Source organism: Miscanthus floridulus, chromosome 2, assembly GCF_019320115.1.
Source record: "Miscanthus floridulus cultivar M001 chromosome 2, ASM1932011v1, whole genome shotgun sequence".
Taxonomy (NCBI): domain Eukaryota; kingdom Viridiplantae; phylum Streptophyta; class Magnoliopsida; order Poales; family Poaceae; genus Miscanthus; species Miscanthus floridulus.
Window position 1 is genome coordinate 29,943,679 of NC_089581.1, and position 18,914 is coordinate 29,962,592.

Sequence of the window (18,914 nt, forward strand, 5' to 3'; positions counted from 1 at the left end):
GAGCCTGATCGGAGGAAGTGTGATTGGAGGCGCACGAGATCACGGAGGTTGCCACATGGGTGGATGCATGAGAGCGAGCGGCTTTGATGTTGCACCTGGGGATACATGGGAGCGAGCGGCTTTGGTGTCGCATTTGTGGACGGAATAGTTATGAATGTTTTAGTCGTAGAGTAGAGTAGAGATAACGGTATCAACCAAAAAAAAAAAACTATATCTATCATGTCTGGTGGAGCAGAGTGGAATGGTGAGGAACCGTCACCCTGGCCTAAACCCTAGCTAAAGCAGTACGGTGGACCTGGAGCCTGGGCCGAGCCATGGTGGAGAACCGGAGGTTTGGAGCTGCTGGAGATGGGAGGACTGTTGTACAAATGTTCCTTCGAACAGGGTGTTCCATGTAGCAAGAGCGATTCACGTGTGCCGCACATTTCGGATCGGACGTTGCACATCTGAGTTCGCAAGGTTGCACTGAGAACCCAGTTTGCACTCAATATTTTTTGCCCGGTTTATTTCCGCTTCTCCTTGGGGCGACCCGGATGCTCCTCCACTCTTCTGCCTGCCGCGGCAGCCGCGTCCTCTCCTCCTCTTGCAGCAGCAGCGGCGGCAGCAGCCAGTTCCTCCCCTCCCGCTTCGCGTCCACCCCCCTCAAAACCCTAGGTACGCTCAGGACCCTAGCTGTCATGTCGTACCGCGGAGGGCCCAACTCTCACCGCGGGCGCGGGCGCGGGCGCGGGCGCGGCGGTGGCGGAGGCAGGGGAGGCCGCGGCGGCGGCGGCGGGGGACGCGGGGAGCAGAGGTGGTGGGACCCGGAGTGGCGCGCCGAGCGCCTCCGGCAGATGAATGGGGATGTAAGGACACTCTCCCGTGCCTCGCGTGGTGATGGGATTGGTTGTTTCGTTGTTATATGTTGCCGCCCTGCTGACGGAATTCATGGATCGCGATGCCACGATGATGCTATTTTTTTTAATTTATATATGTTCCGAATTCTGCATTACAGACTTTAGCAGCACCTTTGATTAATACTACCGGTCAAGTTTCCTAGATAGTATTACCTCCGGTCCATTCTATAGGTCGATTTGATTTGGCTCTTTTTACCCGAGTTCCGTGTCTCCTTAATATTTTTTGACCTTTTAACGACCAAGTTAATGTGTGCAGTCCTGTAGTTTCCCCACACTTTGTAGTCCTACTTCCACAGTTTCAAACTCTGATTGCTGCTTGCTTTGATGCACTGGTGGAACTGCCAGTTGGATCCATCATAAAACACGATTTGGTTACATCTCTTCTTATACAACCTATTTATTAGCTCTAATATGATGTTAGGGATATCATCAGTTGAGCATGTCATACTGCTATTCTCTCTGCCCACTTTGGTAAACTTCGCCTATTGTGCTGTGCAGTTGGCCATGGTTTCAGTAAATTTGCTCCACTTGTTGTACACATCAAATAAGCTCTTGCTCACCTTGTAGTAGTTACTTACAAAGTTTTGCGTGCTCACAATCTTCAGGTGGAAAAGGTTGATGAGAATGAATGGTGGAACAAGATTGGGCAATTAAGAGAAGGGTCCCAGCAGGAGCTAGTAGTCAAGCAGAATTTTGGACGGGATGGACAGAATATACTTGCAAACATGGCTCAGAGACAAGGGCTTTACTTGTAAGGATCAATCATGCCTGTTCGTCACTTCACATCTTTATGATCATTCTTCATTCACAAGAATAGATGCAATGCCTGGCTTTGATCTCTGCTCTTAAAGTTTGGTAGTTCAATCTATTTTTTGCACCATTTGATACATACTGTTTTGCCTATGAACCACACTTCAAAGCTGACAAATTCTACTTTACCTGGTTTGCATTTTAACCTGGGGAAGATAGTAATGCATACAACAGAGGGAAGACACTTGTTTTCAGCAAGGTACCCTTACCTGATTATCGAGCAGATCTGGACGACAGGCATGGGTCAACACAAAAAGAGGTACTGTGCGTCTGATTGACACTTTATAATAACATGATTTTATGTGTCATCTTCCTGATCACTGTTTATATTTTTACTGGGGCAGATTAAGATGTCTAATCAGACAGAGGTGCGAGTCGAAGACCTTTTGTCCAGGTCAAAGTGGAACACCAACAATTCTGCAAGCACATCTACTGTCTCAATGAGACATTTTTTGCCTAGCGCATCCTCGTCTGTTGTTGAACCAGCAGCACCAATTGATAAAGAAAAGCTCAGTTCTCAGCTTAGGGATTTGCAGAATTCATGGAAGGTATTGCCTGTGACCATGGACCCCCTCCGTTTCCGTCCCTTAAAAACATCCGTGAGCATTCTTCAGGGATCCCACCATCTGTATTTTATTTCAGACGACAGCAAGTGCTAGATCAATGCAATCTTTCAGGGAGAAATTACCTGCATTCAGCATGAGAGAGGAATTTCTGAAAGCGGTGGCAGCCAATCAGGTAAGTTGTCTCCAATGTTTGTTCTACTTCGCCGTTGCTCCAATGTTGTATTTTTGCTGTTGTATCCATGATCTGAACGTTCTATCTGTACAACTCGTGGTTTATAGCCTTAGTAGCCAGCATCTTCCATTTTATGCTCTGTTGTTCTTAGTGGTTATTTGTTTCCCCTTTGTTCAAAAAGTAATTTGTGAATTGATGGACATAATCACACAATTGACATGTGAAATAATTTGTGAATTGATGGACATAATCACATAATTGACATGTGTTCTCAGCATTTCTTATGCACAACTGCTGACACAAGTTGTGATTATCCATGCTTGCTGTGATACTGATTGCACATTTAGGTTGTGTATCTGTATAATTCTAGAATTGCTCTTATTTTTTTTGTGAACGAATTGCTCTTATTAGTTTGTCCATTTGGTTCCTTTTTTTTCCACTCTTAACTTGTTGAGCTTTCCTGTATCAGGTTCTGGTCATTTCTGGCGAGACAGGCTGCGGTAAAACAACCCAGCTTCCACAGTTCATACTAGAAGAAGAAATAAATAACCTCCGCGGTTCTGACTGCAGCATAATTTGTACTCAGCCCCGCCGTATATCTGCTGTTTCAGTAGCAGCAAGAGTAGCTGCTGAGAGAGGTGAAGAACTTGGCGAGGCTGTTGGATACCAGATTCGCCTTGAATCAAAACGATCTGCACAAACACGGTTGCTGTTCTGCACTACCGGAGTTTTGCTTAGAAGACTGGTATGCCTTCATTGGTAGAATAGTTTGCATATTCACATCTTGAGATGACTTGGCCACATGATCACTGCTTGTTTTCATTTATCCGCTTTCAGAATTAAAATTGAAGTAAATCTTTCCTTTTTCTTTATTTGTTACTCCCTCCATTCTCGTATACTTGTCCATGGCTTTGGGAGAAAACGCTCCACAATACTTGTCATTGAGGATATTAAGAGTGTAGCCATTCTAGTATTTCCACTCTCTACCCCTGATTAAATGCTCCAGTAGAAGAAAAGTGGCTATATTATTAGATTTAATAGGGTTATAGATGGTCATTTCACATTGATTTTTTTGGAACTAGTATTTCTTTGGTCTGTGCGCATGATGTGCTGTGGACAAGTATACAGGAATGGTGGGAGTAGTGGATAGAGATTGTTGCTCTTTGTTGTGTAGGAGCACTGGTAGTTTTGTTCTAAATAACTTACTTGGAGGCAGCTCCAGAATTGATAGTATAAACTTTCTTGCAGAAGTTGCAGGACTAAGTTTCTTTGTAACTACGAGTGAAAATATTCTGCGCACTCTAGCACTGTGACTCATCTCTTGCAGTAGCTGATTTTGTAATTTACGCCCATGTACTGTCTTTTAGTTACCTGACAGATCTCCATACCTAGGAATACCATTGCTGGAATATTTTGCTCAGTTCTGCCTACCTTAACACTTGCTGATGCAATTTAATGCATGTGATTGTTTTTTTTGTATGCTTTCATTTTAGTATCGTTAGGTTTGAATTTACTGCAAACAGTATATAAATTGCAGGTTCAAGAGCCTGACTTAATTGGGGTGAGTCATTTACTAGTTGACGAAATTCATGAACGCGGCATGAATGAAGATTTTCTCATCATAATACTGCGTGACCTTCTACCAAGACGTCCAGATCTTTGCCTTGTACTGATGAGTGCAACTATAAATGCTGAACTATTTTCCAAGTACTTTGGAGATGCTCCAGTGATGCACATCCCGGTACTGTAATGTTTCATGAACAACATCAAATTGAAGACATGATTGATTGTGTCTGGATGTTATATATTTACATTGAGGTGTTTTGAGCAGGGGTTCACTTTTCCTGTTGCTGAGTTGTTTCTGGAAGATGTTCTAGAAAAGACTCGTTACAGGATCAATTCCGAACGTGATAATTTTGCAGGTAGTTCAAGGAGAAAGAGGTTTGCATCAGTTAAGAGTGATCCACTGTCTGATGTTTTTGAGGTAAACTTCGATTTTGAACTTCTTTTCCCCTCAATTAGTCAATTTAGTACTGAGCATGGATAAGTCTAGCTGCGTACTTATGATATATGCATTGTGGCACACTGATTCAGCACTTCAGCTGCAAGTACAGGTAGATAAAAAAATCTAAACTGTGAAAACAATCCTTTCAGAAATCATTTTGCTTAGTTTTCACACAAAGTGCATTTTGGTTGCTCACTGTGTTTTTTTTCCAGAACATTGACATTAATAAGGAGTATGGAAATTACAACATTACAATAAGGCAGTCCCTTGAAGCTTGGTCTGCTGCTGAACTAGATTTGAGCCTTGTAAGTACTGTGCATTTTTTATATAATTGAAATGCATCTATTAATTCCTCAAGTAGTTGGAAGTCATGTTTTTTTTGTATAATTCTTGTTGCTACACTTGCTTCACACATGTAAAATTGCATTCAAGTGAATATACGTCATAGTTATTATTGTTCAAAATATCATGGGGCCATTCACCAAACAGTTAATAGACTGTATGTTTGTCAGATGTTTGTGAGAAATACTGGAGTAATTGGTGAAGAAGCTTTCTGTACACCCTCCATGCTTAATTTTTTCACCTTTTGCTTTACATGATTCATTAGAGAACCATAGACGTCCCTTCTCTTCATCATTGAGGATATTTCTGATTTCCTGCTTCGTTATTTCATCCAGTCTTGCTCTGACGTAATACATTATAGTATGGTGTTACCATAGCAGAAGGGCGGGCCTGGTGCAAGCGGTAGAGTCTTACCGCCTGTGACCGGAAGGTCCCGGGTTCGAGTCGCGGTCTCCTCGCATTGCACAAGCGAGGGTAAGGCTTGCCACTGACACCATTCCCCAGACCCCACACAGAGCGGGAGCTCTCTGCACTGGGTACGCCCTTTTTATGGTGTTACCATAGCACCATGTCAATAAGTTCCCATCCAAGTATTGTCCTGTGCCTAAACAGTAATTTCTGTTGTTCCGAGTTAATTTATTTCATGTTTTTCCTTGTCACATTAGTTAACTGCATGGCTGTACTGTGTTCACATTTGTGCACATGAATTATTATTTAAACCTAATACACTGCCAACCATATCCAGGAAAAATAGTTGCTGCTAACACCTCTATGTTGACATTTTAGGTGGAAAGTACAATCGAGTATATTTGCCGTTATGAAGCAGAAGGTGCAATCCTTGTGTTCCTTACTGGCTGGGATGAAATTTCAAAGCTTCTGGACAAGATTAAAGGGAATAATTTCCTTGGCAGTCCTAATAGATTTCTTGTTCTTCCTTTACATGGTTCTATGCCAACTGTGAATCAACGTGAAATTTTTGACAGACCACCAGCTAGTATGAGGTGAGCCACTTAGCTACTCATTGAGAAAATAGTCATGTGTTAGGTTCCTGGGATGATGAGGAATGGGACGGGTCGATCCCCTTTCAGCAAGTGTTTGGTTGAGGGGCGACAAGGGATGAGTCTGTCTCCTAGGGGAATATTCCCCTTAGATTCGGGTTCTCCCCATCCCCTGAAAACAAGCGGATGGGGTAATCCCTTTTCGACGCCGTTGTCTTCTGTCTCGGGGTAATCCAGAACACAGGCTGGGAAGATCCCATCCCCACTAGTCCCCAAACCAAACACATGCTAGAATCTTCAGTGTGTTCTGGATATGATCATGCTACATATCCTTAATGTGTTTTAGACAAGGTTTTCTTTTTTTTATCTGCATACCTTTGGCATCTTTCCACCACTATATGAAGACTACTGGGTTTGTGATCCTTATCATTGTTAGTACGTTCGATTATAAAATGTTGTTATGCCGCATATGTAGCTCATAGATAGAGTTGAAGTTACAAAACTACTTTCTTTTTTTGTCACTAAGCAAGAATTGACTTCTGCCATGTCCCTTCCACTATCCTTTTGAGCAATGTGTGCTGCTTCAAAGTATTTGTTCTTTTCTACAATATTTGTTTTTTTTCATTTCTCATTATTTCTGGGTTTTGCTAAATAGCTATTCTGTTTGTTCTGATTTCTGAATGTTTTCTCTTTATTTGAACTAATTGCAGCTCTTTATAAATGGTTAGCAATTCCTTTGAGACAGTGATGTTCTTGTTGAGTAATTTTAGATTCTTTTACTTTTCTTATTGTCTATTAACGATTTGTTTGTAATTTCAGAAAAATTGTTTTGGCAACCAACATTGCGGAGAGTAGTATCACTGTAGATGATGTTGTCTATGTGATTGATTGTGGTAAGGCCAAGGAGACAAGCTATGATGCCTTGAATAAGCTGGCATGCCTTCTTCCGTCATGGATATCAAAAGCTTCTGCTCATCAGGTACCTTACTGCTGACAATATATAACTAGGTTCTTTGCAGACATGAAAAGTCCATTAACAGATGTTCTCTCTCTTTATTTTGTTCACAGAGGAGAGGTCGCGCAGGCCGCGTTCAGCCAGGCTTTTGCTATCGGCTCTATCCAAAGACCATTCATGATGCAATGCCACAGTTTCAGTTGCCTGAAATTCTCAGGACTCCTTTGCAAGAACTATGCCTTACCATCAAAAGCTTACAGCTTGGAGCAGTATCCTCCTTTTTAGCCAAGTCACTGCAGCCACCAGATCCACTTTCTGTTAAGAATGCAATTGAGCTTCTTAAAACCATTGGTGCACTGGATGATACGGAGGAACTCACTTCTCTTGGTATGAAAATTTTCAGCTAACCTGCATATAAGAGTTTTTGTCTATTTGATTTTATTCCAGCTGTTTACATAAACCTCTCAAATCTACTTCGGTTTTGTGCAGGGAGACATCTCTGTACTCTCCCACTGGACCCAAGCATTGGGAAAATGCTGCTTATGGGATCTGTATTCCAGTGCTTGGATCCAGTATTGACAATTGCTGCTGCTCTCGCATATCGTAATCCATTTGTGCTCCCAATAGATAGAAAAGAAGAAGCTGATGCTGTCAAAAGATCATTTGCTGGTGACTCCTGCAGGTAATTATTGTAAACAATTCTGCCACTTTGATATTAATATTAAGGATTGAAGGAACGTATAAGGATGTTTTTTGAGGTACCCAATTAGTTGGTATTTCTAATTTGTTTACTATTCCCTCCATTTCAAATTGTAATAAGTAGTTAACTTTTCTAGATTCATAGCTTATTCTACGCACCTAGGTATACATTATGTCTAGATACATAGTAAAAGCTACATATCTATAGAAAAGCTAGAACGACTTACAATTTGGAACGGAGGGCGTACCATTTTCTTGAGTGGAACAGTAGGGTAAAGTAGGGTAAACACCTACTGTGGTAGCTATATTATTGTATGTACAAAAAAACTGTACAAGATGCTGTATAGATACAAAGGATAATAGGGGAGGCTATCTAGCCAAGCCATGCCTAAGGTTCTAGAAGTATCTATCAATCTATGTCATCAGAGAAGCCTTTCTTCCAAGACAAGGATGGGCTGCTTATTACTCTCTCTGTTCCAAATTGTATAAGTTGTTTTAGTTTTGTGCCAAGTCAAGCTTCTCTAACTTTGACCAAGTTTATAGTCAAATATGTATTTACAAAACTAAATAAATGTATTATCAATGCATATTTCAAGTTTGGTTTAATGAAACTATTTTGATGTGCTAGATGTTGATCCATTCTCCAATAAACTTGGTCAAAGTTAGACTAGTTTGACTAGGACAAACTCAATCAAAATACCTACAATTTGGAAGTATCATTGTGTTGGTTCCAAGTATTCCCAGCGTCTTATGATGAAATCATGAAATTTTCCATGGAGTCCTCGAAATTCTGCTTTGCTTGATTCACCATGTCAAGGAAAGGAAGGGGCAGATCCCAAGTGATTCTTGTATATTGCCAGCATGCTTTACTGAGTACTGCTGATGCTTCTTCACTTATAGCACCTGTAGGATAGTTCCTTTGATTGCTAGCAAGGTTCAAAAAGGAGCTAGGCTCTAAGCCACTGATTAGCGCCTAGGACATCTAAACGTAGATTAAACATGATTAAGCGTTTATACACTAGCTACATATCAAGAGATTTATAGTTGCATAAATGTGACAATAAATAGAAAAGGAAGAGCAATGCCATAATAGCGCACTGAGCCCACTAGGGGAGGAAGCTCACTAGCCCATCTGAACACCATAACACCCAGCGATGCCCTACCACCACAGATTTCCAGTCAGTAGACAATCCCCATTCTCACGCAGCCACGCCGCCTCTCCTCTGCCTGTGCACCCCCATCCATCTCTCCACCTCTCCATGGCACACCACCTCTTCTCCTGCGCTCTGTCTGCTCCTCCATGCACCCCACCTCTACTCTGTCTGTGCGCACCTCGTCCTCTCTCCCTTTCGTGGCACCCCCTTTGGCTGCACACAGCCACACATGACCCTTTGGAGAAATCGAGCAAAATGGGCTAAATTGAACAGAGGGTAAGCGAAATCGAGCATAGATGGAATCACAACAACAAACCATTTTGCCATCATAATCTCGTCTCTTCTCTTCCTTCATCATCCATGGGTTCTGACAGTTATGCTATGTTTAATTGGACGCCTATGGCCTAGGCGACGTGCTAGGTCTCTGCCTAGTTCCTAAGGGAGCATTTAATGACGTTTTTTTCGGACGCTGGTTGCTAGAGACAAACATGCAGATGTAGATAGCTGGGAGCTATTCGATGACATTCATTACCAATTTCATGCAAAAGTTGCTTATGTCTGGCTGATAACTTCTTGCAAATTCTTTTCCAGTGACCACATTGCTCTTCTTAAGGCGTTTGTAGCATGGAAGGAGGCTAAAAGGAGTGGTAGAGAGCGCACTTTCTGTTGGGAAAATTTTCTGTCCTCCATGACCCTGAAGATGATGGATGACATGCGAAATCAATTTTTTGATCTACTATCTGATATTGGGTTTGTTAGCAAGGCAACAGGAGTGAAGGTTATGTGCCCTCTTTCATTTCAAACATGTCATTGATCTAATTGTACAGCTGTATTCATTTGAAACATGTAGTTGATCAAATTATATAACTATGTTAGCTTGTTTTGCCATGCACTTCTATTTTATTTCAAACATGTAGTTCATGAACACTAGTAGCATATCATGCCTGAGGTAGACATGAAGGAATGAAGCGAAAAGTGCATTGGAGTTATCATGGACTTGTATTTTGTGCATTTGAGAGAAATGTAGAGGGACTTATATTTGGGATCGGAGGCGTACCCCACCCACCCACACACCACCACCACAACCACCCCCAACTGGAATCTCTTTCATGGACCAAAACCTTATTTTCTGATATTTTAATTCCTGGTGCATCTAGGTGTTTTATGTGTTATTATGTGCATCCTCTGTTACCACCTACTTGAATATCGCAATATTTTGATTGTTGCCTAATAACTAAATCTATAAAATATTTGTGAATTATGGGACATATAATTCTCTACATTTTTGAAATAGTTCAGGGTGGCTTCTTACTTCCATGCTATAACTTCAGGCATATAACCACTATGGTAATGATCTGGAGATGATTTGCGCTGTTTTATGCGCGGGGCTTTACCCAAATGTTGTGCAATGCAAAAGGCGAGGCAAGAGGACTGCTTTCTACACCAAAGATGTGGGGAAAGTGGATATTCATCCATCATCAGTCAATGCATTCGTAAACCAATTCCCATTACCTTTCTTGGTTTATAGTGAGAAGGTGAAGACTGCTAGCATTTATGTAAGGGACTCGACAAATATATCGGACTATGCCCTTCTACTTTTTGGTGGTTCGCTTAGTCCGAGCAAAACTGGAGAAGGCATTGAGATGCTTGGGGGTTATCTTCATTTCTCAGCTCCAAAGCGTACCATAGAGTTGATTCAGGTATAGCCAGCTCCGCTCCAACATATTGTCTCAACTTTGAAAAAAAAATCTTTAATTGATTGTGTTATTTTTGCTAAAAAAGTTGTTTTTCTACCTCGCACTTTACAATTCTTGGCCCTGTTTGGATACTGTCTATTTAGGTTCAAATCCTTTTGAATTGAATCTTAAATATTCTGTTGCAACCCCTCTCACCCAAACATGCCCTTATGCTTTTTGTTTAAATATTGTTGGTGCTCGCTAAGTGTCTAAATTCTTTATTCTGTTGGAAACACTGCCCTCCAACTGTGAAGTTTCCTTTGTGTGTGTGTGTGTGTGTGTTTGCATTTACTGATATCATGACATTTTTAGTATCCCAAGTTCATTCTAGTGAATGTAGTAAGATGCTACCATTCATTTTAGTTAACACATGTACCTGTGCATGCACATACTTGATTTATACCCTGGTCTTCAACGAAAATTGATCGCCGCATTAAGTAGTTTAGGATTAGATTATATAGCTATATATTCTTCTAACTTGGGACTTATTTGCATTTAACAGAAATTAAGAGGTGAATTGGACATACTCCTTCAGAAAAAGATTGAGGAACCCGGACTTGACATCTTTTCACAAGGAAAGGGTGTCGTGGCGGACATCTTTTCACAAGGAAAGGGTGTCGTGGCGGCAGCTGTAGAACTGTTACACAGTCAAAATTTCAACCATTAGATGCCAAATATTACACGTTATTAGGACAAGTTTCACACTAAACGAAAGCGATACCAGCGTATTGTTTTGTTAATATCTGTTGCAGTTTGGTTCCTAAGATGTTTGAGACATTGCCATAACACCAGAGGAGGTATATCAACAAATTTTGATATTTGATACCGAACCCGCAGCTTCATTGTTTTTAACACCCAGTTTGTGTGCCTTCAAAAATTCTAAGGCCTAGCCTCTTGAAGCTCTCAACCTTTTAAGGGCCTGTTTGATTAAGCTTCAGCCTAGCTGTTGAGTTATTTTTTGAAAACATGGTATCTGAGCAGATAAATATTTACTCTAAATTAAAAGCTGAAACTGTCTTTTGGTATGTTGAGAAGCTAAAAACTTATTCCAAAAGCCAATAGTCAAAAGCTAAAATCCAGTCAATGTTATTCAAAAGCAGTCCTGAGAGATTAAAATTCTTTGGGGGCAGAGCCAGGATTTGGACATATGGGGCTGTTCAAACAACTAAATAAACATTTGTGTTACAATGCCTCTCTCAAAGTGATCCTTCCATCCTCTTCAATCTTGATCTCTCTTCTCTCCCCCATCTCCCTCCCCCCCTCTTTCTCTCTCCTCATGGGTGTGGGGACTCCATGAGAGATGGGCTTGAGCATGGTGAACTATTTTAGCTGTACTTTTCAGCGAATGAACATTGTTTTTATCTCACACCAAATCAGCATAAAGCTAAATTTTAGCGAAACAAACAGGGCCAAATTAACAGAGAGAATGCTTGGTTCAAGTCTCCACTTTATTTTATTTTATTCATCATTCGCTCCCAAGAGTTCGCACAAACATATGCCGGCATACCGGCTTGCATTGGTCACAACAGTACTAGTTGCATGTTCCGGGCTGAAGGATGGGTTGATAGTGGATAGGGCGCGGGCTGAAGGATGGGGTTAACAGCAGACATGGCGCCCTGTGCCGTGATGACACCAGACCGTGTGATCTCAATGGATAGGGCATCCTGTGCAGGGGCGGATCTACCTGTGGGTAGGGGGGGGGGGGGGGGGGGGGGGTGGCTCAAGCCCCCTATTGCCGGTGAGCATAGGAGAGGCCAAGCTATACTAATATCCCTTCAAGGAGAACAACCTGACGTACTTGTTTGAGAAACTAGTCACGTAGAAGTTGTCTGACCTGACGAAGAAGGATCGTAGACGCGATCGTCGGGCTCGACGGTGGCAGTGATCTTGAACATGGTTGCCGCCGTATCGAGGATGGGATGGTGCTGGATCCAGCGACCTGTAGTCACGTTGACGTGGAAGTCCAGGTCCGGTAGAAGTGCCGCGTAGGCTTGGCCGCCATTGGGAGCCACCATGCGACATGTTGAAGCGCTCCTCGACAGCGGTACTCGCCCTGCGCACATGCACAAATTGATAAGCGGAATGAAATAATCTAGTAGCATAGGTAGGTTATCATCATTAAACAAAAGAGCGGCGCACGTGTCGTGCACAGAATAAATCTCAAGTACTAGAGCGAGATTACCAGATCGATGAAAAACGAACAAATTAAAGCCGGAACTCTAATAATACGTTTTCAGATTATGGGATCAAATGAAACTTCTACTATGCTGACTTCATGTGGATTCAGATTACATTTTCTTTGGTCTTCTCTCCTTCCAGCCAACTCCAATAATATGTTTTCCCTAATTGCACATAACAGCAACCAAAAAGCCATATAGACAAAGCATTTTCTTTATTTAAGGTATAGACAAAACATTAGAATTGAAGGTAGATTGTAATAAGTTTCAGAAAGATACAAGAGTTTTGCTCCGGTGGACCTCTAAAAAAATTGCACGCATCTTAAAGTAACTTAATATTAATTAAATCCTTCTTAATTGATTAACCCACGGTCTTGTAGGGCCCAAACCTATCCATCGAATCCGGCCCATGCCCACCCATTCCGATTATTGTGGATCACATGATCTCACTACTTTGATGTATAGCCTGATTCTTCTTTCGTCCAATCGACAGCATGGCACGGCACGGCACGCGGAGGCGGCGGCAGTACCACCATGGTGGCAAGGTATGAGCGTTCTGCGTTCAACGTTCAGAGTCGGACGTACGGCGGCGACTACATTTCGTGGGTTGGGACACAACGCCATTCCGAACGCCCTCTCGACAGGGCGGCGTTGGCCGCTGCATTCTTTGACGCTGATAGGCTATAGCAATCGCTCGTGCTGCCATTCTATGATCGAAGCGAGGCCACTTGCTTCTACCACCTTTTCCTGATTTGCATCTGAACTCTGAAGTACACAATCTTGGTGGGATCTTGAGGTTGCCGTGTGTAGGTCGATGCGGAGGCATGGACCTCTCCCTGGCTATCGCCGCCTATGTCGAGAGGGCGCTCCAAGCCTCCAAATGGTGCCGCCTGGGTAGTAGGAGCTAGCGGCGGCGCTAAGCTGACCGGCCACTCCCAGCGCATGCTGTCACCCTGCCGCAACGCCGATGCGGCCGCTCTATTGCCGACTCGCCGCCTCTCTGTGTGCCCCACCTGCTCCGGGTTCCTATTAGACGAAGAACAAACACGAAATAGTAACGGACCACGATAATCTGAACTGGTGGACATGGCCGGGCTCAGATGGGTATGGATGGGCCAGGCCTATACGAGACCCGTGGGTTAATTAATTAAAAAGAATTTATTTAAAACTAGATTGCTTTAAGATCCGTGCAAGTTCTTTTGGGAGGTCTACTGGAGCATAACTCAAGATACAATTATTGTTGATTTCTGTGAAATCGAGTCATGCTGAATATGAGTAAAGTTGAGCAAAGTTAGTTTCAATAACTTCTCTTTTGTCTACTATGTGCTTCACATATGTATCAAGATCAATCCTAGCATACATCACACACCTTATCTTGTAAGTTCTTGACACCTTATTTCTTCACATTTCGGGTGGCATAGCTCGCTTGAGTGTCGTTCGAGGACCGTACACCCTGGTTGCAGGACAAGTCGGGGCATTGCTCTCTTCTCTGGACTAGTTCTTTTTGGTTTGGTTTAGGTCGATTTGAGATGCTGCTTTTTTTTTAATTTCAATCCAACATGGAACAAGCCCTCCCTTCTCAATAAATAAATATAAATAGCGATGGTTAATTGGGGATATCCAATTAAAAAAAAACAATCGGGACTGTACCTTTTTACCCTTTTTCTGAATATCTACTTTTCTAACCCTTATCGTTGTTTGTTTATCGTATTTTTTGCGGTTTTATGTAATCACGTGTTGGTAGAGATAGGATTCGGACCATGCCACTTGAGTCAGGTTGTGGCACAATCTTTTGGTATGGCACATCGGGAATAATTTTAGGTCGTGCTTTACTTAGAAACTCAACACGAATGGGTGACGTGACAAGACCCATATTTTAGACCGTGATTGAACCTGCACAACACGAAAATGGCATATAAGCACGTCTATAATGTTATAATGCAATTGCCTAGAATTATTATCATATATTTACTCAAATTCTTGAATGGGTATGAAAATCATTGGAACTTTTAATAAAAAGTGGTGCATACAAAATATACTTTTTAAGTTACGAGTACACGAACAAAACAAGCAAAAATATCATGAGAACGTGTTTGGGCCGAAATGGCATAGAGGTGGCCGGCGGGCCATGGACTGCTGGCTGTAGAGGTGTTCGGCAGGCCGTAAACGATCGTGAATTATTTACTGCTGGCTGGTTTGGTGTGAAAAAAAAATATTATTCCAGCTTATAATCCATGATCGTATACGAGCAAGCGAACATGATTATTTGTGCTAAAAGGAAAGACTTGTTACGGCATAGCACAGCCCAATGCGCCTCGTATGACTAGAAGTAAGGTCTGAAGGTACACAAAGCACAAGAGGCCGAGACAAGCAAGCACAACATGGCCCAACACCTCTACGTGTTGGCATACTCTTGACGCTACTTTCAGAATTTGAGCCCAGCAAGAACCACAGCGATGGTCACTGATAGCTTAGGGATTTCGTACTTTCAACCACACTAAACCCTAATAAACTCTGAAGAATGAATGACTTGGTAGTTGGTACCCAGCAATGGCAGGTGATGTGATATCTTCTGGAGCCGGTACACGGTAGATGTTTTTCTAGGACTAAGCTATCAGAGGCAGAATTCCTTTCGGGAATTCGGTTTGTTTCACTTATCTTGTCTTTTTATTTATCTCCGCGTCATCCAACGCAGTTCAACAATCATGGTATTATTATTGTCGGAGACCCCGTAAGGGTAATGGTAGAACCATGACTTTAATGTACCCAAACAATACGAAGGCAAGCTACACCATGTTTCTCCTCGTCACCAGCCATATCAAGATGTCTTGCGGGTTGGCCTTGACATCATATGTTCAGATTTCTGCAGATGTGAAGCATTCAGATGGGCCAGTCAGGTGATAATATTATCGACATATATTGTTGACTATTCTAATTAAATCAAGGACTACTTATTTGGTACAATTTCAATTGGTAGCATATATATTAACAGTCTGAAAAGAACTAAATGTTTGGTATTATACAGGTAGCAAGCAGATCAGCAGTTCAGCACCATGAGCTAACAAGTAACAGAGTGGCAGCTGAAAAACAGGAAGAAGACACAAACCTGTTCAGTGTACGGCAGATACTTTCCATCAAACGTGACCACCACACGATCTTTTCCGTCAGCCCCTTGAACCTTGTCAACTGAACAGTAGAAATCTATGGCTGACATGCTGCAATAAGAAGCAATGGTAATACGATAATACAGTCATTTTTGCAAAGATGATAAATTTTTTTCAACATTTGACAGATGATTCAAAAAATTTTTAGAAAAGGGATAGATAATTCAATGGAGCTTCATGACAGGATTTCCAGTTTTCCACTAATATATTTGCAAACTGGACATACTCAAGTGTGTGTTTATGGAGGCTTTGTCAGGCTCAGGCTTAAATGAAGTTGCACAAAATTCTAAGGATTCCACGTCCTAACAAATATCTACAAGCAAACACCACAGCAACATCATACATAGCACCCAAAAAAAAAAACTTCGATTGTGAATCCAGGCGTCCATGTTTTTAAAGGATTATCCACTCGTAATCATAACTAATGGACATACCAACTATATCACACAATAGTTCATGTCAGACTACCAAGAACGGGAATTTATGCAAAAATGAAGCACTGGTATCTCTTACATTCCATCACCAAACTCCTCATTGATGATTTCCTTGATGCTCTCTCCAAAATGCATAACAGCTTCATTCAATCTGTGTGCAATATAGTAACAATGTTGATAGGAAGGTTATTCTCATATCTGATTAGTACTGATAAACTGGAATAAACGAATGAAGTTCTAGATAAAAGCTACTCCCTCCATTTCAAATTATAATTCACTTTGTCTTTTTCCTAAGTCAAAGCTCATTAACTTTGACCAAGTTTGGGTCCACTCGGCTGTGATTTTCATGACGCTGCAGCGGTTGTGGCTGCTTATTTTGTTCTACAAAGCACAATACTTGCAGGCAGGCTGGCTGCAGCAGTGCTGCTGCAAGCAGCAATTCCGATCAGGCTGTTTTTAGAAAATTATACTGACATCAATAGGTTCAAATAAATGCACTTCCAAAATATATTTCATGGAGAATTTAGGGGGTGTTCGATTGCCAACCACACTTTGCCGTACTTCACCTTAGGGCTTAAGCAAGTTTGACCAAATCGGCAAGTATTCGGTTGGCAACTAAACTTAGGTAAGATTATAAGATTTTTTTTTTGTGCTCCACATGTCATAGAGTAAAAAAGTGTGGCAGGATTCCCTTAGGCACGGCAAATTATGGCTCCAAATTTTCTAGCAACATTTTTTGTGGCTTGCCACACTTGCCTAAGGTTAGTTATGGAAAATTATGGCTTAGAACCAAACAGCCTCTTAATGACACAAATTTGATGTTGTAGATATTGGTGTAAATTCCTGTAAACTTGATTAAAGTTAATAAGTTATCCTAAACCCAAAAGGCCAAGGTGAACTACAATTTGGAACCAGTTTCTAGTTATCAGGCTATCGAAAAGAATAATATTGAAGACTGCCAAGCTCAACATGCGAACTTGCAGAATCTGAAAATTCCAAACCAAGGATGGAAGGCATTGTCTTAAGACTAGGAGTTACCTAGTATGTGGATTCTGGACTGCAGACATTTTTTTACACAAATTCAGCAATTCCTAACTCAATACGGAGAACATCTTAAGACTACTAGTGCAAGAGTTTTAAGCAAAGTCCATTTTGTTGTCAGGGCATTTTGGTAAAAATTTTTTGGCTTCTCTCGTCTTTAATCCGAGTCAGTCTTCTGAAATGACAAAAGTCTGTTTAAACATAGGAAAGCTGTGCCCAAATCCTTGAGATTGAGACAGAGTAGTTCAAACTTCAAACTTCACTAAATCGCAATAAGTCCTGGTCCTGGAGCAAAACTAGTATATCCTTTTCTAACTAGACCTAGACCCTACTAGCGCTTGGAGTAGCCGATTAAACAAAGATTTCGCTGTGCCCACTTGACGAATCACATTCCGGACCAAATTGAAGGAGTGCAAGAGGCATCGTCATCGTCATTTGCACAGGGGATTGGGGAGCGGCGCACCTGTAAATGGCGGGCTCGTGGACGATGTCGGGGTTGTAGGACCGGAAGGGCGGCTGCATCATGAGTTGGACGAGGTCGTCGGTGAGCGTGGGCAGCGCCGCCCTCAGCGCGGGCACCGTGTCGGCCTTGAGATGCGCCTGGCGCCGCAGCAGCTGCGCCACGTAGACGTTGGTGAGACCCGTCTCGGCGGCGATTTCCGAGAAGGTCTTCCCGGACTCCTCCTTCGCCTCCATCAGGCTCCGCACCACCTCAGCCCTCTCGCCGCTCGCCTCCATGCCCGACCCTTCCGTGAGTTCGCTCGCTCGCTCGACTGCCCACCGCGCTGCCCAATAGGTGCTCGGAGGGAGGAAGGGGGCGCGGCGCCGCAGCTAGTGGGGGTGGGTAGGTACTGGGGAAGTCAGAAGTGGGCAGGGTGTCAGGGAGGCAGAGGCACGGGTGGTGATCTGTGCAGCGCGGCGTGTAGCGGCCACCGGCCAGGTGGGTGGCTGTGGCTCTTGGGTGCCGCACGCCGGACCGGATGGAGCTCGCGAACTTCAACTGAGACACTCAGACACGACTCTCTGACGGGGGAACCGAGGGGCGTCGGTGGGCTGTGGCCAGTTTCACGTGGTGTCAGATAGGCTGATCCATCCAAAAAAAAAGTGGGCTTATCCATCGATGGGAGTTGAGCCCGCCCATGAAGGAAAAAGCTCGGGCCGGAATGGAACTTCCGTTTGATTAGTTTCAGGGGCTTTTTTTTTTATTAAACTTGTTTATTTGGCCCTAAAACGAATTTCGTTTTAGTTCTTAGCCCTTCCGCTAGTTTGATAAGGTAACGGTGTTAAAAGTAACGCGAAATAACTCTTTTACTCCTGGCGCCGAATACACCACTACAAACAGCCTACAACAGAGTCATTTAGGCCTTTCAGCCTAGCTACTATCAATAATTTCCCAAAACAAGATACAATTTTTTTTTCAAGAATGAAATTATTATCATATATATTTATAAAATAATTTCCCAAAAATATATAAATAATAATAATTTTATGCATAAAAATATATATAATAATTTCATGTTTGAAAAAAATATTATACCTTATTTTAGGAAATTATTGATAGTAGACAGCCTAAAAGGCTTGTATGACTCTACTGTAGGCTTATGTAGTGGTGTATTTGGCGCCTGGGGTAAAAGAGTCATTTCGCGTTGCTTTTAACACCGTTACCTTGTCAAACTAATGGAAGGGCTGAGAACCAAAAACGAAATTCGTTTTAGGGCCAAATAAGCAAGTTCAATCAAATAAGGGCCAAGAAACTAAGCACGTC

General features: G+C 42.3%; 2 protein-coding genes across 4 annotated transcripts; one reads left to right on the forward strand and one right to left on the reverse strand.

The window, feature by feature from the left end:
• Positions 1-299: 299 nt before the first annotated feature.
• LOC136520881 (DExH-box ATP-dependent RNA helicase DExH1-like) lies at positions 300-11,203 on the forward strand. Of its 3 annotated transcripts, none has more exons than XM_066514571.1 (16): positions 300-459; positions 1,502-1,647; positions 1,862-1,965; positions 2,051-2,254; positions 2,349-2,444; positions 2,914-3,189; positions 3,982-4,185; positions 4,276-4,428; positions 4,662-4,754; positions 5,578-5,792; positions 6,609-6,768; positions 6,858-7,131; positions 7,234-7,426; positions 9,189-9,375; positions 9,929-10,297; positions 10,836-11,202. In XM_066514571.1, the coding sequence occupies exons 2-16, from the start codon at positions 1,599-1,601 to the stop codon at positions 10,998-11,000; spliced, it is 2,742 nt and encodes a 913-aa protein (XP_066370668.1). In that variant the 5' UTR covers positions 300-459; positions 1,502-1,598; the 3' UTR covers positions 11,001-11,202. The 3 variants fall into 3 exon arrangements, with proteins under 3 accessions (XP_066370668.1, XP_066370658.1, XP_066370665.1); XM_066514561.1 differs by lacking the exon at positions 300-459 and adding an exon at positions 498-845 and having other exon boundaries at positions 1,866-1,965; positions 10,836-11,203; XM_066514568.1 differs by lacking the exon at positions 300-459 and adding an exon at positions 713-845.
• Positions 11,204-15,154: 3,951 nt separating this feature from the next.
• Positions 15,155-18,116, reverse strand: LOC136538324 (cyanate hydratase). The gene is made up of 4 exons (XM_066530306.1): positions 17,613-18,116; positions 16,188-16,259; positions 15,617-15,725; positions 15,155-15,373 (listed from the first exon to the last, which is right to left on the reverse strand). Exons 1-4 carry the CDS (start codon positions 17,885-17,887, stop codon positions 15,329-15,331), a joined length of 501 nt encoding a protein of 166 aa, XP_066386403.1. The 5' UTR covers positions 17,888-18,116; the 3' UTR covers positions 15,155-15,328.
• Between the last annotated feature and the right edge of the window lie 798 nt (positions 18,117-18,914).

What these genes read in the sequence shown, in the direction of transcription:
- LOC136520881 (XM_066514561.1), top strand. Translation starts at nt 534, where the DNA reads ATGCTCCTCCACTCTTCTGCCTGCCGCGGCAGCCGCGTCCTCTCCTCC. An exon ending in CACTGTCTGATGTTTTTGAG is followed by an intron (nt 4,429 to 4,661) that starts GTAAACTTCGAT and finishes TTTTTTTTCCAG; the next exon opens with AACATTGACATTAATAAGGA. An exon ending in AGACCACCAGCTAGTATGAG is followed by an intron (nt 5,793 to 6,608) that starts GTGAGCCACTTA and finishes TTGTAATTTCAG; the next exon opens with AAAAATTGTTTTGGCAACCA.
- LOC136538324 (XM_066530306.1), bottom strand. Translation starts at nt 17,887, where the DNA reads ATGGAGGCGAGCGGCGAGAGGGCTGAGGTGGTGCGGAGCCTGATGGAG. An exon ending in CACGAGCCCGCCATTTACAG is followed by an intron (nt 16,260 to 17,612) that starts GTGCGCCGCTCC and finishes TATTGCACACAG; the next exon opens with ATTGAATGAAGCTGTTATGC. An exon ending in ATCTGCCGTACACTGAACAG is followed by an intron (nt 15,374 to 15,616) that starts GTTTGTGTCTTC and finishes TCACATCTGCAG; the next exon opens with AAATCTGAACATATGATGTC.